The sequence below is a fragment of the Podarcis melisellensis genome (genome assembly GCF_964234715.1).
Source record: "Podarcis melisellensis genome assembly, chromosome: 11".
Classification (NCBI taxonomy): Eukaryota; Metazoa; Chordata; class Lepidosauria; order Squamata; family Lacertidae; genus Podarcis; species Podarcis melisellensis.
The window spans coordinates 37,385,219-37,409,898 of NC_138543.1; the positions used below are offsets into that span (position 1 = coordinate 37,385,219).

Sequence of the window (24,680 nt, forward strand, 5' to 3'; positions counted from 1 at the left end):
ACAGCTTACAATATTTTTGCAAATAAATCTTAAAATTTTTCCAATCCTCTTCTGCCGTCTCCTCTCCCAGGTCTCGGATTCTGCCAGTCATCTCAGCTAGTTGCATATAGTCCATCAGTTGCATCTGCCATTCTTCCAGTGTGGGTAAATCTTGAGTTTTCCAATGCTTCGCGAGAAGTATCCTTGCTGCTGTTGTTGCGTACATGAAAAATGTTCTATCCTTCTTTACCACCCCTTGGCCGACAATACCCAAAAGGAAGGCCTCTGGTTTCTTAGAGAAGGTATACTTAAATACCTTTTTCAGTTCATTATATATCATTTCCCAGAAGGCCTTCACTTTAGGGCAGGTCCACCAGAGGTGAAAGAATGTTCCTTCACTTTCTTTACATTTCCAACACTTATTATCAGACAAGTGGTATATTTTTGCAAGTTTGACTGGGGTCATGTACCATCTGTATATCATTTTCATTACATTTTCTTTCAAAGCATTACATGCAGTGAAATTCAACCCCGTAGTCCACAACCTTTCCCAGTCCTCAAACATAATATTGTGCCCAATATCCTGTGCCCACCTTATCATAGCCGACTTTACCGTTTCATCTTGTGTGTTCCATTTTAACAGCAAGTTGTACATTCTTGAAAGTACCTTAGTCTTAGGTTCTAACAATTCCGTTTCCAACTTCGATTTCTCCACCTGGAACCCTAACGCTTTTGTCCCGTTTTCTAATGCTTCACACTGTAGTGCCTTTTGCGTTAATTTAAGTGCAGCTTTTGACTGATTGCACTAAATTTCATTCACACCAGTCATTGGACACTGGACCTATCCCCCCGCCACTTACACACTTTCCACACAATTATGCTTCTGTGTCCCCAAGATTCACCAATGAAACCAGCAGGAGAGAACTGTACGCTAGTATAAAGGTAAAGGTAAAAGGACCCCTGACCATTAGGTCCAGTCATGACCGACTCTGGGGTTGCAGCGCTCATCTTACTTTATTGGCCGAGGGAGCCAGTGTACAGCTTCCAGGTCATGTGACCAGCATGACTAAGCCGCTTTTGGCAAACCAGAGCAGCGCTCAGAAATGCCGTTTACCTTCCCGCCGGAGTGGTACCTATTTATCTACTTGCACTTTGACGTGCTTTCGAACTGCTGAGTCAGCAGAAGCAGGGACCGAGCAACAGGAGCTCACCCTGTCGCGTGGATTTGAACTGCCGACCTTCTGATCAGCAAGTGCTAGGCTCTGTGGTTTAACCCACGCAAGTATACCACCCCCAATTCCTGTGATTTTCTGGGTTAATGGGGTTGCAAATGGGTTTTTTCTGGATGCAATAAACATGGAAAAGAGCACTAAGCATCCACTATATGTTGCTGGATTTCTGGAAGTGGCTTTTACATTGTGTGAAAGCTCTAATAGAACACAACAATCAACAGGTAGGGGAACACAGGGGAAATGGAACAAGCTGCTGTGCAAATGCTGCGCAGCCATAGTACACCAGAATTGGGAAGGAGCTTGTACCTTTTCAACTACCTGTGGCTATTAATCAGCTGTGTTATTACTATGCAGCAACATTATGGAATGTCCTCTTGAGATTACAAATGGCAGCTTGAAAAGGGTCACCATTATTCCATTTCCAGTCTCCCTCTGTTGCGTTCATCCATTTTTTAAACCAAAACTGAGCTCCGTTTTCAAATAAAAAAAGAGGGATTACTTATCATTTCAAAAGATATATATCACTACCCTGTAGCCAGGTCTTTGCTTCCATCTTCAATGATAAAAGCCAAATCCATGCCTCTCTCGCTCATTCCTACCTCTCCACATCTATACTTCTCTCAGCCCTTTGTTCCTGGCTGCAGTCTCAATTCATATGACAACCCTATTATTCTCATCAATACCCTCTCCCAAATTCCTGCAGGCTTCTCTGCTTCCCCGCATTGCACATTGTTGTCAACCTATTCCATTCCTCTAGCTCCTTTCTTACTGTATCCAAAATAATTAAATACACCACAATTTCCCTCATTCTAAAAAAAGTCGTCTCCCTTGATTAGGGATGGGTGAGTCTGTCAATTTTCATTGCTCTGAATTTACGTAGGTTCTAATCTTCAATTCAGTTCTCCACATTTCCTCATTAGTTTTTGCTTTAAAAAAAAGTTCTCAATAAAATTCATCAGCATTTTTGTGCTAATAGCCACATGTTGACATGCATTTTTGTCTAATATGCAAATGCAAATAATATTCCCTTAATATAATGCATTTCTGCATTTTGTTTTCACCAACACAGGCATTTTTATGTACGCTTTACCACAATATAAACATTTTTGTAACATTGCTGAAGAACTGCAAAATTCAGAGAAGTGCAAATTTTGCAGCATGGCTGTATTTCAGTCCTTGTATTACTTTGGAAAGTGCAAATTTGGGAGCTTCACCTTGTGCTACTATCTGGCCCAGCCACCTGCACTGAACTGAACTGCCTTCCTCAAATTCACAGCCTATTTTAGCCTCTTTCAGACATTCCTTCCATGCATTTATACTATGACGGAAGAGAGCAGGGCCCTCTGTGGTCCAGCATCACTGCTGCTTCTGATCACCTGAGTAGGCACATAGGTGCCCATTTTCAGACTCCAGCTGAGCACACAGATGCTGGTAAAAAGACTGGCAGAGTACATGGTATCAAACTCAACGCCAGCATAAATGCATGGAGGAAATGCCTAAATCCTTACATCTTCTATCTCCTTGTCAAATTACTCATTCAGTATTTCCACTGGCAGAAACTTCTCCTCTGCCTTCCCAAGGCTGAAAAACTTCATGTATATTGATGTTAATGTATAATAATAATAATAATAATAATAATAATAATAATAATAATAATTCTAAGGGAATCACATGCCCTTTGAGAACTGCAGCGCTTGTCTCTGCTGTTGCTCTACTAAGGACTCAGCTTATGCAAAGCAAAATGTGTTTGGTACTACTTAGAAATTAATGGGAAATCAATGGGACTTCTCCTGAGGTCCTTCCTAAAAACAAGAGCAGCATAATTAGGCCATCAGATTTCAAACTTTAGCATGCAGATCCATGTCTTATACATCTGCTGATGTATAAGACAGGCTACTCAGTGAATAATTGTAAAATCAGCTGCAGACTTACATTGAGCTTCCTGGTAAATAGCGACCACTTGCAAATAAACACCTGGGAAATGAGATGTGCATGCAAATGAACTTATTATGCTCTCTGCCCCACAATTCCCAGTGCTTATTACTTTTGAAATCACTGCTTGCATATAAGGAGCAACTGGAAGTTACAGGAGCATCTCCCTTTGCCAAGGGAAGTAAGAGAGAGGAAGAGGGCTGGGTGTGCTGTTTTGAACTGACAAAAGAAATAACCATCAGAAATGTCAATACAGCACTAGATTACAGATTTGCTTCTTTATATATCTTTGGGCTTTTACTTCTGTCTTACATGCTACCTTTCATTTTTTTAAAAATCATGATTTATTTACATATGCCTAATTAGTGAAATAAAGTTATTTTTACTAACGAGAATTAGTAACTCTCCAGTTTTGATTACTGCTGGTTGCATGCAAAAAAGAGAGAAAATAATAAAGAACCATTTTGCATGCTTTACAGGCAAAGACTCTCTTCCTGGAAGAGAGGGGAGTGTTTGTGGGCTGGAGCCCGAGCCCCGCCGCTAGCAGGGGGCATTAGCCCCCTGCCTCCCACTCACCTGGCTGGCGCCCACGCCCATCGGCAGGCACCCAACCAGGTGCCTCCAAGGGGGCGTGTACAGCAGCCTTAATACTGCGGCGCCAGCCCCTCCTCGGCCTCACTCTTCGTCGTCCCGTCGCGATTCACCCACCCTCCACTCCCTTTGAGCTCAGGGTCTTAGTTTTCCTTGGCCTTGCTATGGACCTTCGGTTGGTCGCCCTGGTTGTCCGGGGGGCCTTGTAGGAATTTTTCCATTTGGCATTAGGCTTTTTGGTTTTTCGCCTACCTCGTAGCAGTCGTTACAACTTTCGTGGTATTGGTGGGTAGGTTAGGCATTGGAATAATGTGTCGTGGTGTTGAAGGGCTAGGTGTGGCCATCACCTATGCCTTCAATTTTTGGGTATTCCATTAACGAATCTGGCGGTCGTGTATTCTGTCCGATGCCTGCTTGGCGGGAGGCCATGGCACGACCCTCGGTGATATCAGGGGAGAGCCTATAGTTGGATTAGCATCAACAGGCTCCACCTACTGGTGAATAAACCCCCCTTGTTTCAGACTCACCCCTTTCTGAGGGGGTGGAGTCAGCTGACGTAATCCAATGCCTAAGCCAATACCTTTTCACTTGCTGTAATCAATAAAGTTGTGGCCTTTTCTTGCCCATTAACCTTATATCACGTGTCCTTGTGTATTCATTCCACTTTGGGGGATCGGGTCCTCGAACCACAAATGAATATGTACAGATGTTAATTAATACAACCATGTAAAAGACCATGTATAGACTGAACCAATGCATGTTTATACAGAAGGAAGATCACATGAGTTCAATATTTATTCCTGAGCCTGGAACTACAACTTTAGAATTCCATGAATAAAGTTGCCAAATATCCCCACCACCACCCAATTCTGTTAAATACTATTGCAGGCATAGGCAAACCTGGCCCCCAAGATGTCTTGGGACTACAACTCCCATCATCCCTAGCTAACAGGACCAGTGGTCAGGGATGATAGGAATTGTAGTCTCAAAACATCTGAAGGGCCGAGTTTGCCTATGCCTGTACTTTTGCAAAAGCACTAGCAATTTTATCACACTACTAGAAAAAATATACAAGAACATTTAATATTCCACACTTGTTTTGACCATGAAAGTATTACTTTCACCACTGTGGCATAAATATAGTGCATATTTAGCATATGTGAACTATAGAAATGTGCCTGTTACAGATGTTGACTGTGAAAGTTGCAAACTGAATATCCCAATCTAAAGGTTTTATGATGCAATCTTTAAAATACATTTTAAGCAAATGAGGTACGTATTATTCTCATATTGTATTCTGGGCATTTGAAGGTATTCAAGCCCCTCTGCCGTCCACCTAGGGTTTTATACATGTAAGGCATTTTGGATCACAAAACAGCACGTCCTGCCTGCCTTGGTGCAGTCCTAATGAAGACAATACCAGAGGAACCTTGTGAGCGTTCACATCAGCTGTTACTGCCCCCTGGTGGTGTGTTGTGCATTCAGGCCAACATTTGTTCTGAACAAGAATTTCTCCAGGAGCTTTCCTACTTTAGGAAACAGGCTTGAGACTTGCTCAGCACAGTGGCTCACAGCTGATTTCATGCCATGTCAAAACAGCAACAACAAAAACCCTTAGTAAAGCCCTATTTTTGATAGTCACCTTAGTGGACAAGGTGGCTATCAGAATTAGGAGAATTGCCCAATAAGACAAGCACTTTATGTAGTTGCTATAGCTGCAGTCGTTGTAAAAAGTGGCCTATGCTATCACACCTAGACGCAACAGAATGACCTGACTCTCTCCCCTGACAGGGAAACTCCTAACTAGTTTCCTTAGTAAAGATCCCTCTTCAGGTGCCAGGATGACATCGCAGGAGGGCTGAGTCTCTTAGGGCTTATCCACACTCACCTGTCCACTGCTCTTGCTAGGCACAGTCCACACTTTAAACCTCCCTGCCTAAGTGCCCTTGTTTTTTGCTCCAGTTTTCTCCCTGTGAAAACCTGCTCTCCATCACTCAGAGCAAATGCCAATCTGCAGAAAACCCCAATGGATGTTTGCTCCGATTGAGCACTCAAGAGCAGGTTTTTGCAGGGGAAACTCGGGGCGAGGAGGGGGGAGACTTGGGCACAGAGCTTTTAAGCACAAAGCTGTGCCCGGAAAGAGCAGGGCAAAAGCTATGTGTGGATAAACCCTCAGTGGACAACTAGAAGCAAAAGGCTGGAGATTGGGAGTTGAGTGATAGTTCTAGGCTCTTATCACCGTTTACATTTAATTCATGCCTCAGTGTGCTTAGCAAGGGGATGGGGAATAAGTGTTTGTATTTCAGTCTGTGCATGGTTTTGGGAAGTGCAAATGAGGAACATTTGCACTGAATTGTTAACCACACCAAATTTCTCCCCTCCCCGTTTGCAGTTTGGACTGACCGACAAAATTGGTCTAGGTTTTCCCTGCAAATACGGCATTGTTCATGTGTTAAACAAATTACTTACACATTTAGTTATTGTTTTGCATAATTATGGTTCTTCCTATTTAAAAAAATGTGTTCACTTTAATAATTTGCAAGCTCTATTCTACCTAAGCCCCTCAGAGGACCCACGTCAGTGCTTATGAATCTTTACACATAGGAGCTTTTTAACCGGCTGGTAGGCTTGCAGAAAGTAGACCGTGTCCTCATTCTTTCTACATCCTATTCATTGGTTAGGACCACCGCTGGGCAAGAAAAGCATTTGCTGAATCAGGGCAGGTAGAAGAAATCAAGACATAACCAGCTTAGAAAGTAGAGCAGAAGGGGCCAGGTAAGGGAAGGGAAAACAAAGTACCAAAGCCAAGTATGTTCTGGGATACAGAGCTAATTGGTGGACCATGGTCAGAATGCTATGTAAGGTATATTGGTCAGTCTAAGAGGAGACTTTTTCTTCCTTGCTTTTCATACAGACTGCTTAGACTTGGAGCAAACCAAATAAGGGACAGTTGCACACAACTAACAAAGTCAGCAAGACACTGTCATAACAGTATTTACGGCTCCACAATAGTGGCAGAAGACAGACTCTGGCTATGCATCACCAATTGCTATTGCTTACCCTAGAGCTTTGCGGCAAAGAAATTGTTTATGTTTTTGTGCTGCAGAAGCGACCCAGGCCTCCTCCAGCAAGCAAAGTCCTGGGGCATAGGATCAGGATGTCAGCACGGGCTCAGTATTTGATTTTATTTATGGGATGGGTGTTTCCCAAGGAGGGAAGAAATTCATTGCTGAATGGTTGAGGATGGTTTCCAATCACAGTATCCAGATTGCTTAAGAGCTCCGGTGAGTTCCCACTAAAAAAAAGCCCTGAGTGCCAGTCCCTACTTTGTGCCAGCCATTCTGAGAAAGAGGGCAGAGTGGACATTTCTTGTTCCCACTCCTCTTTCCTTCATGGCCAACTGTGTAGCAGGACAGAGCTTGAATGACCAGACAGCAAATATTATCTAGGCTAAAAACTCAGCCCTTGTGGTGAAAGGAGAGAGCTTTGCCAGCAGGTGTCACTCAAATGTAAGAAATCCAACAGAAAGCTTCTGCACACCATTTTTCTCAAGCTCTGTAAAGTAGCACTTAAGGTGCTACTGGAGGGAATTTTTTTTGTTCTGTAAAAAAAAACAGGCTTGGGCTTCATGCTGACTGCTTGAGTAAGTTTTACCAGCCCAGGTGCTTTTTCAGAATAGTTTGCAGCTTGATGACTTTCTGCACTGGCATGTTTAAAAGAGTTTTCAGTCCAACTTATTTTACCCCACAAAAGACAACTTGCAAAGTTGCAATGGTATTGTGCTTGAAAACAAGTGAAAGGAAGGAATTTTAAAAATGTGGTTTTCCCCCTCCATCTCTTTATACAGTGGTACCTCAGGTTACATACGCTTCAGGTTACATATGCTTCAGGTTACAGACTCTGCTAACCCAGAAATAGTGCTTCAGGTTAAGAACTTTGCTTCAGGATGAGAACAGAAATGGTGCTCCGGCGGCGCAGCAGCAGCAGGAGGCCCCATTAGCTAAAGTGGTGCTTCAGGTTAAGAACAGTTTCAGGTTAAGAACGGATCTCCAGAATGAATTAAGTACTTAACCTGAGGTACCACTGTATACAGTTTTACTTATTTCCAAACAGAAGCCTGAAGCAATTAACAATAACAGGCAAAGCAAGTAAAATACTATGAAATTAACAGTCCAAACAATACAAAAGTGTATCTTGCAATTAAAATGTCACAATAAACCTATGAATGTTACAATTCAGAACCCAGTAACAAAGTCATAGTAATTTAATTGCCATATGTTTAAATGTACATGCCAGCTGTGCTGCTGGTTCATCTTCCTACTACTATGTGGAGCTGGATGGACTGTGGAGCTGGGAGTGCAGTGCAGGTAGCTGAGACATTTGGGTCTACCATTCCTCTTTCCTTTACTCTCCTCACTCCTGGTAGCTTCAGCTAAAGCAAAGAGAAGTTTCACTTGTCCATACCTTGAATATCATTTAGCTAGCAGTGAAATGGGAAGTGCCCTCTCTTTATGTTTCATACCTCATGTGAGTATGGGTAGGTGTGGTCCTACCCCCAGGGCCAACTGAGATAGTGTTCCTGGCTCAATAAATCATGCCCACACCCTTCTCCTCCCCTCACATCAGCACGCTCCCTTTGATCCTCTAACTCTAGGTTCTTTGAAACAGAGATTCTCATTACGCCTTCAAAACAGAAGTGCTCAAGATGAAAGTGCTCAAAACGAAATGCTAAAAATAAAATACACTTTAATACAAAATGGAAAATGCTAATAATTCACTTTAAATCTTGATAACTCAGGCTTCCTGATAACAATACCACCCACCTGGCAGATTGAAAACTTGGAACCGCTACTCCTGTTAGCACCAATACACATAATTTGCACCTATCTGTCTGCTCACAAAGTGCTGGTGTTCTGGCGTTTTGCCTGCCTTTGAGCCAGACTAACTCAGAGAGACCCTTACCAGCCTTGCAAATACAACCAAACCAAACACACAATCAAAGCTGCCATAAAAATCAGATATGAAAGTAAAAACCTGACAAAGCCTTTAAAATATCAAATAAAACCAGCTATAAAACATGCCAGAATTCCGACCTAGACAAATACAGAAGCCTTCTCCTGGCACTAAAAAGACACCAAGGATGTCATCAGACCATCTCATGTGTTTGGAAGGCATTCCAAGGTGGGGGGCCCTGACCAGTAAAACCATTTCCCCGGGCACCACCTACCTAACTTCAGATTGCAGAAGGGTCTATTGGATGAAAAACAAAAGGTTTGAGCAGACCCGTAGAGTGTAGGTGGATCCTTAGTTAATCTAGGGCCAAGGCATTTATAAGTAACAACCATAATCTTGAATTATGCTGGAAACAGACCAGTAGCCAGAGTAGCTGTTTACGTGCTGGTGAGATGTTCACTTTAGCTGGTCCAAATTGGTAGCCTAGCAGCTGTATTCACAGATAGTCCCAGGAATGTAGCATTGTAGTATTTGAGTAACAGCATTTCTGATTATATCAGGAACAAAAAGCATCATATTTTCCCCTCTGCCACCAAAACCTTTGCTAGCCAATTGTTTCTGCAATGGAAGATACCACATAAAAATGAAACTGATAAAAAGCTTTTTTAAAAAATAAAATAAAATGGTGAAGTGATTGCCTGGAGCAGGAATAGTTGCTACACAACACCCAACAACATCTGGAGGGCTACTGCAGGTTCCCCATTCCTTGTGAAATGTTTCCCAGCACACAAATCCCTAAGAACAGTGTAGTCTCCCAGAATTACTTAGTAATTCCCCTTTACTCAAGAGAAGGCCAGCCCCTGCAACTCAGTAGCTGTGTACACACCACATATTTTAAGTACATGCTGTTCAACATCTTTTAGCCAATGGCTTGGATGAAGGAACTGAGGGGATGCTCATCAAATTCACAGATGATGCCAAACTCAGGTAGCTAACACCGCAGAAGACAGATTTAGAATTCAACATGACTTTAACAGATTAGAGAACTGGGCCCAAACTAACAAAATGAGTTTCAAAAGGGACAAATGTAAAGTTCGGCACTTAGGCAGGAACATCCAGCTGCAAAAATGTAAAATGTGGAACACCTGGATTGCCAGCGGTATGTATGAAAAGGATCTAAAGGTCTTAGTGGACCACAAGCTTAACATGAGTCAACAGTGTGATGCAGGAGCAAAAAAGCTAATGCTATTCTAGGCTGCATCAACAGAAGGATGTCAAGGGAAATAATAGTACCACTCTATTCTGCTTTGGTCAGACCACAACCTAGAAGTCCAGTTCTGGGCACCACAGTTTAAGAAGGATATTGATAAGCTGGAATAGGTGCAGAGGAGAGTGACCAATATGATCAAGGGTCTGGAAACCAAGCCTTATGGGGAACAATGGAGGGAGTTGGGTGTGTTTAGCCTGGAAAAGAGGAAACAGAGAGGAGATTTGACAGTCATCTTCAAATATCTAAAGGGCTGTCACATGAAAGATGGAACAAGCTTGTTTTCTCCTGCTCTGGAGAGTAGGACTCATAGCAATGGATTCAAGTTACAAGGAAGGAGATTCCAACTGAACATCAGGAAGAACTTTCTGACAGTAAGAGCTGTTAGGCAATGGAACAGTCTCCCAGGAGGTGGTGGACTATCCTTTATTGGAAGTTTTTAAGCAGAGCTTAGATGGTCATCTGTCATGGATGCTTTAGTTGAGATTCCTGCATTGCAGGGGGTTGGACTAGATGACCCTTGTGTTCCCTCCCAACTCTACAGTTCTGTGATTCAATGATTTTCTGCAAAGAATGCTGGAAGAGGGAATTGTAGCTCTGTGATTCTTGTGGGGAAGGGGCATATGCTTTAAAAGGTATGGTGTGTACACAGCCAGTTTAACATACCTTTAAAGCACATTCAGAGCACATTTATTCCCTTAACAAATTCTGGACACTGTAGATTGTTCAGGGTTGCTTGGAATTATTACACTGTGATGGGCTCAGAATTCTTTGAGGGGGAAATGGTGTTTCGAATGTGCCACTCCTGACTTGAAACTAGTATAATTCATCTAGGCTTAAGCTGATTTAACAGAGAATGAGGAGCGTTAAGCAGAAAGTGTAGAATAGTTACATAACTTAGCATTTATTGTGAGAGGAAACTGTGGTCACAGATATGAAAATAGCAGAAACCAAGATGTTAAGAGATGAGAAAGTTAAATGCTAGAATGCAGTTTACTACTAACACAAAGAAATCTTTCGGTTTCTGTGTTCAAACCAACATCTAGTTTACATGAAGGTGGGAGATCCATGCATTGGGGTAGAAATAGGAATCCGAAGTTCAGTGGCCTTACTGTGTGTTTAGTAGTGGGAAATGTTCAAGCAGAAGGGGGCGTGGTAAAGTTTAGAGGAAGATTGCTGGTGGATTTCTTGAGATATAGTGGAAATGGGAGAAGGGGGGGCTTAAGAAGCATGAAGAAGTAGGAAATGGGGACAATTTTGGGGTGCTAGACATGCAGGTAGAAGATGTGACAAGAAATTTCCAGTAAGTGAAGGAAGAATAACAGTAGCATAAAGAGAAGGAAGGAAGAAAGAAAGAAAGAAAGAAAGAAAGAAAGAAAGAAAGAAAGAAAGAAAGAAAGAAAGAAAGAAAGAAAGAAAGAAAGAAAGAAAGAAAGAAAGAAAGACAAACCTAGGGTAGAAGAGTACCTGGATGTGAATCATGAAAGGTGTTACGGAAATTACGGGGGGGGCACATCTTTAAAGTTAAATATTACAAATATTATGCCTGAATGTATCCTTTCAACTTGACAGCTCAGGGAAGTTACCTAGCTTTAAAAATAATATAAAATCATCTCCTTTCCCAGTTTCCTCCATCCCAAAGCTATTTTCCCCTTGAAAAAGGACTTCGGGAAGTTCCCAGAGGTGACAATCTGGGCTCATTGTTAGCCAAAGGAAGCCAAATCTCATCACCTGACTTGCCTCAGGCTCCAGACATGCAAAGGAACTTCTATTGTACTTTTGGGTGGTGGGTACTTAAGACATATTTGTCTATGCTAATCTTATACCTGAGTCTTGCCCTGCCATGTTTGCTTATGCTAATCTTGTACCAAGGACTTGTCTGGACATGTTTGCCAAGGTTAACCCCTCCCCTTTTGTGACATGTCAGTGATGTAGCAATGATGCTGTACGAACTGTATTCTGGGATATGGTGGGAAAGTTTTAAAAATCCTTGTCACCCCATCCTTGGGGTTCAAATTTGCTCTTTGAACCTATTGTGCAATAAACTTTGGTCTACAGCTATTTGCTCCGGTTGGCTGGACTCCTTCCTTTATTCCACAGGGACCCACGGGTTCTGCCCATCGAGCTGGGTGACTGAGCAGCCTCACACCCAGATTTTTTCCCTAACATTGGAAAGGTTTGGTTGGTGGAAATCTAGTTTTATCCTTGATCAAAAACTTCCAGCAGTTCTCATGCTCTTCTATTCAAGCAAGTACTGTGGTACCTTGGGTTACATATGCTTCAGGTTACATACACTTCAGGTTACAGACTCCACTAACCCAGAAATAATACCTCGGGTTAAGAACTTTGCTCCAGCAGTGCAGTGGCAGCAGGAAGCCCCATTAGCTAAAGTGGTACCTCAGGTTAAGAACAGTTTCAGGTTAAGAACGGACCTCCAGAATGAATTAAGTTCTTACCCCAAGGTACCACTGTAATCATAGAATTGGAAGGGGTCATCTAGTCCAACCCCAGGCAGTGCAGGAATATTTTGCCCAATGTAGGACTCGAACCCATAACCCTATTCACATACCATCAGGGCTGTTCTTCCACAACTGCTCATATTTAGCTATATGTGCGTATATGTTTTCAATAGCTTTTAAATGTTATGAATATGCTTTTCTTTTTAATGCCATTGTCACCAATATGTTTACCACCTTCCTTTGGGATGAAGAATGGGGTATAAATTTAATTAATAATAAATGTAATACTGGGCTGTATCAAAGTAGACCCACTAAAATTAATGGGTGTAACTTAGTCATGTCCATTAATTTCAGTAGGTCTTCTCCTTGTAGAACTTGGTTGGATACCATCCATGGAGACCTAGCTGAAAAGGAAATTATAAAAGTTCTGTTTTCTCCTTCCAAAGCTCTCGCTTTTCTTGATATGGAAGTTGGCAGTATAGTGGTCCATGCTGCCCGATATCAGGTGGGCAAGAGAATGGCAAAGGCCACTGTTAGGAAACTGCCCGCGCCAAACTTCAGCACAAGTTCAGCTAGGGTTGTGATATTTCGGTTGTTGAGCTTTTTTCTCCACATTTCGGAAATTCCCCCCAGCCATCAGTTCCACCTTTGAAATCCTGGTAAAGTCTGGGAAAATCCAGACATATGTCAGCAGCCCCAATTCAGCCAGCTAACACAACTTGTGCGTTTGTCTTCCGGACCCACTGAGTTTATCAGCCCACAACATTTTACTTCTCCGGCAATATTGCATTAATGCGCACAAGATAAGGGATCAGAGGGTACACGAACACAACACTTTGCCTCACCTGCACTATGCATTTAAATAAGCATCATATCTTTTTAAACAGTTATGGCTTCCCCCACTTGGCTATATTCTACGAACACGTAAGTTCCAGGTAAATTCTATTTTACAAGGAAATTTTTGCGTGGTGTTGACATTTAGTGGGAAATCTTTTAAGGGTAGCACCTGATAGATAATGTGATAATAACTGAATGATAAGCTACTTTGCAAGTGTCTTTTTTTTTTAAGTTTCCTATTGTTGACATAGCAGTTTGGGGAAAAGTTATCAGTAGGTGGCTATAAAACGGTGTAGAGGTTGGCAGTTTCTGTTGTAAGATCAGCTCTCCCCATAGCTTTGGCTTGCAACCTTTCCAGCCTAAAAGTGACTTCTGTATTTTCTTAATCCATAACTATTTAATACTATTTCCATTAAAAAAGCCTTCTAAGCAAAGGGAGGTGAAATTGAAAAAAAAATGGAGCTAAAAGAACTTGCTGTCATTATAAATTTTGGAAAATGACAGATTAGAAACATGCTCTACTCTGGACAAATATGGTATAAAATATATATTATATAAATATATATTTATACTTAATGTTTTTCAGCATGGGACAATGTGGTCTTCTCAGCTGCTTAGACTTTAGTCAAGGTAAGAATATACTGTCTGATTATTATTATTATTATTATTATTATTATTATTATTATTAAGTCCAAACATGTTCCATTTTATCTGCTTCAGATCCTACTTACAGGAGTCTATTTCTGAAAATGCTTTAACAAGATCCAGACCAAGTAATACCAACAGATGGACATACAGGCGATTGGGAATATGAGAATTACAGTGAGATAACTGCCCTTGTGTATATTACAGAGTGCATTAGCGGCATTTGGAATTCACATGCGATTCTTGATTATAATAACTTGAGGGTGCAGTTCTGTTTCACCTGCAATCAGGAAGCTGAGAGAATTGGGTTCTGTTGTTTGTTAATTTCCAAGAAAAAATGGAACCATGAAGAGTCCATTTGGGCTTCTTGCTTGGATATTATGATCCAAAGGACTGGATTGGCATGTTGTATTTAAAAAAAAGATCAAGTGTGCCTAGCAATTGGGAGAAATGCCATTCTAGAAATAGGGTGATATAAGCAAGAAAACAGCTAAAGAAAAATGAATGGAAGAAAAATCAGCTTTGAAAGATAGTGGCAGCCTATGAAGTTTTACGGCCAAAAAGCTAATATTTTCTTCTTATTTTATATAAAAAAAAGATTCCCATGGAAACCGGTAGCTCAGCAGTAATTAATATTCTTAATTCCCACTATAAATTACTATTCATTTCATTTGATGGAAGTTTCATGTTTTCTGGACTTTGAACTTTTATTACTAAGCTCAGGTTCTTTTAAAAATAGCTTAAACCAACAAACAAAAGCGGAAGGATGTGGTTTATGTATCTGTTTATTTTAGGATCCCTCAGTACTTTACATTTTGTTCCTTCAGACTAGAAATGGTTTTCTCCTAGAAATGCTTGCTTTAAATTAGATTCTCCAGAATAATGGATTGTGCTAACCGTATTTCGTCATTATAGAAATGTGCAACTTGCGCAGGAGGCAGACAGTGGGGTCAAGCACTCTAGCTCAGTGCTTGACGCCTGTTTTCATTGCCTTCCATGTGTTAGATCATGATTCTGCAGCAGGGGGGTCTCTTGTATCTGTGAAGACTCCTCACACTTTTTGGAATGAGGACCTAGACAGACTCAGGCCCTCACACCTCCAATTTATAATATCAGGTAGCACAATTCAGGACGATCTATTCCTGAGAGCTGCTGCCAGTCAGAGTAGTCAGTGCAGGGTTAGATGCAGTGCTTTTTTTATATAGGAAAAAAATAGTGCCAGTACTCACCATGAAGTTGTTATGGCAAGTGCCACACTTTAAACATTTTTGGGGGGGAGGGGAAGGTGCTGGTACTGCATACCCTTAAGTACCCCCAGGAAAAAAACACTAGTTAGATGTATTAGTGGTCTGACTCAAATGTTAGGCAGCTTCAGATATTTTGGGGGGGTGGGGGGCTGGAAGTTAAAGATACACTCCCAGTACGTTTCCAAGCACAATTCAAAGTGTTGGTGTTGACCTTTAAAATCCTAAACGGCCTCGGCCCAGTATACTTGAAGGAGCATCTCCACTCCCATTGTTCTGCCCGGACACTGAGGTCCAGTGCCAAGGGCCTTTTGGCGGTTCCCTCACTGCGAGAAGCAAAGCTACAGAGAACCAGGCAGAGGGCCTTTTCAGTAGCGGCGCCCGCCCTGTAGAATGCCCTCCCATCAGATGTCAAAGAGATAAACAGCTACCTGACATTTAGAAGACATCTGAAGGCAACCCTGTTCAGGGAAGTTTTTGATGTGTGACATTTTAAAGTATTTTTAATCTTTGTTGGAAGCCGCCCAGAGTGGCTGGGGAGGCTCAGCCAGATGGGCGAGGTACAAATAATAATTTATTAATTATTATTATTATTATTATTATTATCAACAAGAGGCAACCCACAGAAGCTGTTCACAAATAAACTGGAGCACTTGGTTAAATGCTATTGACATGGTGTGGGCAATTGAGTATAGATAAGCTCTCAGTTAAAAGCTGCCAGCACAGCCATGGAGCTTACTTGATGGCAAGTCACTGTAATGGTACTATCATAGGTTGACACTACTTGAACAAAGGATGTTAGGCCCCTTGGCATCAAAGGATCCTTGCTTTCCTTCTGTCCACAGCAGTTTCATCTCTAGCTACCTGGTTTAAAGCAAACCATTCCCATTTTATCAAACCAGTCAAACACTCAACCTGCTAATCAGAACTGGACACATGGTTTTCAGTACCAAACATTGCTTGCAGGGCAAACCATTTGGGTGAAACTGCAAAATACAGTTTCGCGGCAGCTAAAAAAGCCAATGCAATTCTGGGCTGCATCAATAGGAGTATAGCATCTAGATCAAGGGAAGTAATAGTGCCACTGTATTCTGCTCTGGTCCAGTTCTGGGCACCACAGTTCAAGAAGGACACTGACAAACTGGAACGTGTCCAGAGGAGGGCAACCAAAATGGTTGGAAGTCTTTAAGCAGAGGCTTGACAACCATATGTCAGGAGTGCTCTGATGGTGTTTCCTGCTTGGCAGGGGGTTGGACTCGATGGCCCTTGTGGTCTCTTCGAACTCTACGATTCTATGATTCTATGATTCTTGTCAGGTTGTAAACATAGTTCAGATCTATGGTCTGGCTTTATACCTGAATTATCTCACCATCTTTCAGCCTAACCTGAAAAGATGGAATACAAATGTAATGGATCAATATACTGAAGCAAATGGAACTGAGTAATTACCCTTGTGCTTCTTTTTCAAAGGAGAAATGAGGCAGTGTTTATTCTTCGCAGTTTTGGCTTGGCTCCCAGTGGGTGAGTTATTATTCACTGCAAAACCCTTTGGATGAGGACAGTCCTGTTTGGATATAGGATGGCTCTACCCCTTCAGGTAGCATATTGACTCACAATTTAAGGGAAAGATAATATTGAGCAGCTGTCTAGAGTTTGATGCCCCTGTGTGCCACAACTCAGGCTGCTCCTTTGGGAGAGTATTCCTAAGTGGACTCCTTTAGGGTACAAGAATGAACTGTGCATGCATACATGGCATGGATAGGGAACCTGTGACCATAGAGATGTTGTTGGACTCTAGTTCTCATTAGTCTCACCCAGCATGGCAAGGGATGATGGAGCTGGGAGTCCAACAGTATTTGGAGAGACATGGTTCCCCTGCCGCTGAGGTACACCATCATCTTAAAAGCATCATTTTTCCAACTCCACACCCAAAATAGAAGATCTATGGCTGAAAGTGAGCAAATTTTGATTCACAATTTGACTAAAGAAAGTCTTGACTAAAGAAGGTCTTTCCCAAGTATCTCAGATTACATTAAATCTGAAAAGAAAACAGTAAAAATATAAGATTTTGTGGTTGAGATGAGCCTTCCCAAACTTAGGACCTTCCAGGTGTTTGTTCCCATCAGCCCCAACCAGCATGGCTAATGGTCACGTTAATGGGCATTGCCATCTAAAACAGGGCCTCCTGGCCTTTTTGGTATGAAGACACACTAGTCCAAATTTATTTGGCATGGTAACCCTTTGATTTATTGCCACTTGAATTTTTGACCTTAGGTCTTCAGCCACCATTAGTTTCATGCATTTTAATTGCAAGTTTGCCTGTTTTATAGCCATTACTTGAGGCATTTACTTAATATTGCTATTAACGTGGAATTCATTGAAATATTTATAGTACTTACTAAGTTATTCATAGAACATCAATAATCTGATTGCTGGATATTGCTTAATATTCTGCTTTCAGAAATTTATTCTAAACACATATGGTTACATGAAGTGTTAGTTGTTGCTAACGAATTATTTTAAATAATTCTATTCAGTATTGAGTTTATTTTAGCAAGAATCCGTCAATGGCTAAGCTTAGCATTTTGCCAAGAAGTAGTCAACTTGGGTTTGATGGTTGTTGGACATGGCAACATTGCTGGAAAAAAATTCTGAAAAAAACACATATTTCATAAAGATGTGTACTACCAAATGGCAGCAGAACAGAAATGGTTTCATCGAGTAATATTGGTAATATTAAGCCAAAATTTGCATAACTTGACTTCAAACATTTATCTTTGAGGTTCCTATCACATGACAGTTCAATGCATAGTTCGTTTTCCACAGACAAAAATCACTTTGTGACATCACTGTCAGTTTCTTCGGCAGAAAAGCAGTGGACATATTTGGACTAAGGAAACTTCCTATCACTATTACAGATCACCTCTGATGCGCAGGTGTTGCCTTTGGTGCATGTGCATCACATGCAAGCTGCAATAGTCATTCAAAAACTCCCTCTGTGAGGATCTCGTGGCAAACTGTCATCAAATCTGCTGCCCAGCCACCAGAGAGTGGTTCTGAATGTAAGCCTGAAGCCCTTCTGGTGTTCAGTTTCAAGTGTCAACACAGCACTAAAATACACCAACAAAAAGTTATAAGCAGTGAACATCATCTGGAAGACCATAGGTTCCCCCCACCCATGATCTGGACCCTCCACCATAACAGCTGTTAGATAGGGATGTCTTCTGGTGGAAGCTGGTTGCTGCTATTCTGTACCTTATGATTATCTCTCTTCACAGCTTCCAGTTTCTGTGAGCGTAATGGCCTCTCTGTCTGGGGAGGCACAGGCTATGGCTTCAATTGCTCCTCCTTGTCAACTCCAGGTAAGCGCCAGCCCAGCAGAAGCTAGTGCCTTGTAGAACTAGTAGGGTTGGAGGCAAGGACTCCAACTAGGTGGACTCGGCGGTGTAAGAGTCAATGACAGAGCCAGCTAATCCTGCTTTTGTGACCCCCATCTTCCTCCTCCCATCTGAGTCCTACAACTAGCAACCTACTCAACACAACTGGGAATGATCAGCCAACCATATAAGGCCATGGCAAGAAAAGAAAAAGGAGTAGAAAGCTGTATATGTCCAGTTAGAAACAAGTCCAATTAAGTTCAGTGAGGCTTAGCTCCAGGTATAGGTGCATATACAGGATAAGGAAAGCTTTTCAAGCATAAAGATGTGGGAGAGGACATTTTAGTTCCCATTTAAGGTCGTTTCTTCAAACCTTGTTTTCTCTCTTTTATAGACGCCTCTGATTTCTCATATTGTGGCCGGCCTTCGTGCACATTACATCCAGGTGAATGTCTTTGATTATCCATTACCCATGTAGACCCCAATACCATACCCCCCACATTTTAGGAGGGAAATTTTGGGAGGGGAATTTGGTGCACTCTTCCTCCCCCCATCACCCACCCACTCCCTACCGCCAACCCCTTCCTTGCCCTTCCACTCACTGCCGCAAGCCACTCGCTCATTCACCCCTTCCTACTACCTTTGTCCACTGTCTTCCACCTCCTCCTCTGCAGCCCTGGGAAATGCCACACAGACCAGCATGACATATTGGGAGTTTGTCCCAATCTGTGCAAGGCCAGGAGATGCTGCACAGACCAAACATCCTCCTCCTTCTCCTCCTCCAGCACTGTAGACATGCTTCCAGAAGTGCTGTGGCAGATGGAGGAAGAGGAGAGGTGTTGCACAAGGTCAAGGAAAGGTTTCCCCCCCTGTTTAGCCCCATGCTGTGGTATGTGCCAACTGACTCGAGCCACAGTGTGGAGCCAAAACTGTCCATCTTTTGGTCCCGTGCTCTGTTGCAGCCAGAGCACAGGAGTCAAAAATGGGACATCCAGGATTGGGATCAGAAGCTGGGGTGGCGTCTGTCAATATAGAACGTCCCACTTAGAGGGTATGCAATCCTATTATAACTGGCATTGCTACTGTCACTCATGACATACTGAAGCAGCTGCCAGGCCTCCAGGACCTGATCATCATCATCATCCATTGCTCAGCATTGACTGGCTAGGAAGATCAAGACACCATTTAAATTTTTCCCTCAGCACTGGTCTGGGCTCCCTGGGGAGGGTTTAAATTCAATAAATAAATATTGATAAATAAATTGTGGGATATCACATGCAGGCTACCTGGTGATGATCAGAGGAGCACAGGTACTGCGAGGTAAGCCAGCTTGGGGGTGGCTGCAGCCCCGGTGCAGAAGGGGGCCCTGCTAGTAGGAGGACTGTGCCAAATAACTGTAGTGATACCAATGGTGTGTAGCTAGTACAAATTCTTCTTGGTCTCTGCAGCAGCTTGTGAAGAAATCTCAACAGCGTACCATATTTTCCAGTTGGCTCAGGCTGTAATAGTTCAATTGCGTAGAAATGTATGGTGGGGAACCCTATTTCATAGCTATCAATGTTTCCCTTTTTTAATAGGAAATTCCCTTATTCTGAATAGGATTCCTCACAAGAAAAGGGGTAAATTGACAGCTATGCCCTATTTCCACTGGTAAAGAGACTAGGGGAGTAAAGGTTCTTACTTCCCTTTCTGACTCATGAAAAACAAAGCCCACCTCAGGATTTCCCCCACCACCCAGAATTCTTACTTACCTATACGTTACAGAGGGCTGATAAGGACCCTCCATCGTTCTGCCCGGACACTGAGGTCCAGCGCCGAGGGCCTTCTGGCGGTTCCCTCGCTACAAGAAGCCAAGTTACAGGGAACCAGGCAGAGGGCCGTCTCGGTAGTGGCACCCACCCTGTGGAACGCCCTCCCATCAGATGTCAAAGAGAAAAATAACTACCAAACTTTTAGAAGACATCTGAAGGCAGCCCTGTTTAGGGAAGCTTTTAATGTTTAATAGGTTATTGTATTTTAGTGTTTTGTTGGAAGCTGCCCAGAGTGGCTGGGGAAACCCAGCCAGATGGGTGGGGTATAAATTATTATTATTATTATTATTATTATTATTATTATTATTATTATTATTATTCCTTGTCCAAAATGAAATATCAAGGGCTACAGGTAGTTTAAAAAACATTTTGTCCAGGTAATTCACAGGAAGCTCTAAAGTGAGTCATATTGTTCTGAAGGAAGGTAGATAATGCAGTGACAGAGAAGATTAGAATCTTGCAAGACTTTCACATTGCATGTCTGTCATTTAATCAACCAGTGGGTAGTGGTTCTTAGAAGCCACCCTCCAATTCCTGTGAATTCACAGCCCACATATTCCAAAACTGCTGAGGGGTAGCTTTGTTGATAGAGCACGAGACTCTTCACCTCAGGGTCTTGCGTTCTTTCAGGGCTGGAGTCAGATGCAGGTCAGCAGTCAAGGAAGCAGATCTCCTCCGTAGTTAGTGAAGTTAACTCTTTATTCAAGCAAACAAGCACACAACTCGACCTAATGGTCTTAGCGACACTCCCCAGCAGGTCTTGTTGCCAGAACTGAAAGTCCCTGTCTCCCCCACTTCTCCAAGGCTCCTCCTCTCCTGGATGTTTCCCAAGCAGTCTCAAACTGCGCCTGCACACCTCAGACCTCTGTTTTGTTGTTCTCATTATTCTGTGAGTTCTTGAAGACCAAGGAGGAGGGGAGCTTGTCACAGCAGGACAGGGAGAGTCCTTGGATTCTTGGCTCAGTCTCTTGACACCCCCCCCCACCTCGGAGTCTGACCTCCTCCTTGTCACAGGCTCTTCCTGCTCCTAAACCCTGCTGCCCCTTCAATATCCGGCGCTTTATCCCAATCTCCTCCCTGTGGCCTCTCCTCAGTGTCCCACCACCAATCCCTTGGCTCTGAGCCTTCCTCCTCTGGGATTTCCCTTGTGAGTTCCTCTGCTGGTGCCTCCTACCACCATAGCTGTCAACTTTTCCCTTTTCTTGTGAGGAATCCTATTCGGAATAAGGGAATTTCCCTTTAAAAAAGGGAAACGTTGACATCTATGTCCTACCACTCCTCTTCATCCAGCCTGACAGGCTCAAGCCCCACGATAAGTGAAGGATCCCTGCAGTTCAGGGAGTTAGACTAGATGATCCTCATGGTCCGTTCTACGAATCTATGAAATTAGATGCAGCAGTAGCAGCTTATTTGCCATGAGGTCAGGTGAGCATCTCTGCTCCACCATGCTATTTGCTAGTTGTGATTCTTATGACTACTGGCCACAATCTTCAAGAGATACTTCTTCACCCCCTGATGGATGTGGTTGCTTGTTTTCATTTTTCAGATTGGCATGATTATCTGACATGCTACTACGTCGAAGAGAAATTGATCCTGAATTGTTCCTGGCTGCCCCTACCCCATGCAACAGATTCTCTTGTGTATACTGTGTTTTTAAAATGGTAAGTCAAGGGAGAGGGAACTGGGAAATCAACTGCAATGTGCACCAGAGGTTTGTTTTAAAAAAGAGTTTCAGAGGAAAGATTTTCCTCAAGATCTTAGTAGGTGAGGGGAAGGGTTAAAGGTCCCCTCCATGTCTCCTGTGGTTAGCTGATGCAATTATTATTTTTGAGGACTGCCAGCTACCAGCATAGTGTACAAGATTTAGCAGTAAAGGGAGACCAAGATAAAATTGGATGGCAAAATGGAAAGCTTGCTAGAAGGGAATTTACTAATGGACATCTACCAAAAGCAAACTATCACAATTAAATGGGTTTCCCTACTTCCCTTCTCCAATAACTATCCTGTTTCAAGCTCAGCCCTTGTAAAACTCATCCTAGAGAGAGCAATGCACCTAAGCAATGCACACGTTAGATCACTGGCAAAGAAACAAAAGCCAATCTTCTGTCCTGAACCCCCGGCCTACCTGGCGTCAAGTCCTGCTGGTGTATATATTACGTCAAGTCCAAAGTCCAACAGTCAGGAAACACAGTCCAGAGTCAAACCCAAAGCACAGTCCCATAGAGCATCAAGTGTGAGCTCCATCAACATGGCAGTTGAGTAGCCACAGCACCTCAGCTCTGCCTCCATTTTGTACCTTGCCTGCTGATGGCAGCATTTGGGCTTGACAAGGCATGTGACCCTCATGTGCTCCAAGCCTCTTCCAGCTCAGGAATCACACACCTCCTCCCTGAGCTGACGAGCCCCACCTGGGCTATGGCCTCTTGCCTGCCTCAGTCTCCCTCCCACTGCTCCCCACGCCTCAGAGCCCGCCTTGTTCATGGAGATGGGGGCCTCTCTGGCTCTGATGAGGGCTCCTGATCTTCTGGTCCCTGGACACTGAACCCCATCCTCTCACCATCCTCTGTCATCCTGTGTGTACTTTCCGTAACCCCAGCCTCTCCCTTCCCATCCCCTCAGTGGGTCCCAGTCGCAGCTGCCCCCTTCGTCAGGGTCCTCTTCCTCCTCCCCTTTGTCCTGCCAGTTCATGACACTTCTCATACGCATAGAACCAGTCCCAGATAATTCACAAAGTTTCTGTAAACACACAATGGTTATGTGAGGCCTGAAAGTATTTGTGTACTGAGAGCTGAATGTTACACCTGTGTTAATTACATGATAGGGGATTTTAACCTTTTAATTCTGGTGCCAGTTGCAAGTGTTTCTGTCTCGCCCCAGGATGAATAGCAGCATGAGGGAGGGGTATTTTTTTCTGGGGCTACATACCCCCCAACAGTCCCTATTTGGCCAGGACAGCTACGGTTTTCTTCTCTCTGGGAAGAAAGAATACTTGAAGCTAATTTTCGTGGGTTTGCTTTTCTTTGTAGCTTCTAAAATCCCACTGTAGAAGGCTTCCTTTTTAAAACCCATCTAGAGTCCAGCCCACTCTTGCCTTGAGTGGTGTGTCAGCCATTGCCCACAAATATCCACAGCAAGAACTTCCCACTCCTTGTCCATGGCTGGACAAGAGCAACAAAGAAAGACAAAAGAAAATGGTGTCAATAAGACACAACTACTTCTTCTCTCCCTTTCCCATTCCTGAGGTATCTCAAGCTTGGGAGGGACGTGCAGGTGGATCTGGTAGCCTCTCCCATCTTTCTCCTCCTTACCAGCCAGCACAAGCAGCATTCAGCATTCTCCAGTAAACAAATAACCAGTATTTAATTTAACCAATAAATAAATACTTAACAAATACAGTGGTACCTCGGGTTAAGAACTTAATTCGTTCTGGAGGTCAGTTCTTAACCTGAAACAGTTCTTAACCTGAGGTAACACTTTAGTTAATGGGGCGTCCCGCGGGCACTGCACCTCCACTGCACAATTTCTGTTCGCATCCTGAGGTAAAGTTCTTAACCTGAGGTACTATTTCTGGGTTAGCGGAGTCTGTAACCTGAAACATCAGTAAGCTGAAGCATCTGTAACCCGAGGTACCACTGTAAAGGTTTAAACCATGAAAAAGAACCATTAAAAAAAAAATCCCTTGCTGCAACTTCAAGCCACACAATTAAGGAAACATGTAGTTAAGCCCTGAGAAGACTGTTCAAGGGAGAGCAGCCACTGTGGGTCACTTGGATAGTGTTGTGTACGGGCTTCACGCAAACGCCAGCAGAAGTGGTGCAAACATTACCTCTTAATGACAGTGTCACTTTTATTAGAACAAACTCTTCCTTCTGACCCATAAATAACCTCAGTGCTAATCAGTGCTTTTAAACTTTTCCTCTTTTTTGACAATGTGGATGACTCATTTAGAATGCTGGTTTGTGGTTGTGTTTAAATGAAGGGTGCAGATGCTTCTTCAGAGACACAGCCCTTTTGCTCTGGCCTAGACTGTCTTGTTTCAGGTTTTTTGGTTCAGGTTTTCCCCCTGCTGACTAGTGCCATCAAGTGGTGCCTGGGAATGTTTTCGTAACAGAGTGAAGAAGTCTCCCTGTATTGCCAAAGTCTCTCTAGAAAGAGTAAATGCTGCATGGCTAACTGCAGAGAATTTTCTTTTTAACTGGAACGTCCTCCCAGCAAATGACAAGGCAATAAGCAACTATCTGACTTTTAGAAGACATCAGAAGGCAACCCTGTTTAGGGAAGTTTTTAATGTTTGGTGTTTTATCATGTTTTTAATATTCTGTCGGGAGCTGCCCAGAGTGGCTGGGAAAACCC

General features: G+C 42.9%; 1 protein-coding gene across 1 annotated transcript in view; it reads left to right on the plus strand.

Moving 5' to 3' along the window:
• LOC309379863 (interleukin-6 receptor subunit beta-like) overlaps window positions 1–24,680 on the plus strand; it is a 64,053-nt gene that overhangs the window by 24,138 nt on the left and 15,235 nt on the right. The window contains exons 2-6 of the mRNA XM_081929371.1: window positions 13,837–13,880; window positions 16,610–16,660; window positions 18,418–18,501; window positions 18,911–18,961; window positions 21,874–21,988. Coding sequence (XP_081785497.1) covers window positions 13,838–13,880; window positions 16,610–16,660; window positions 18,418–18,501; window positions 18,911–18,961; window positions 21,874–21,988 — 344 coding nt within the window. The 5' untranslated portion in view covers window position 13,837. The remainder of the gene's footprint in view (window positions 1–13,836; window positions 13,881–16,609; window positions 16,661–18,417; window positions 18,502–18,910; window positions 18,962–21,873; window positions 21,989–24,680) is intronic.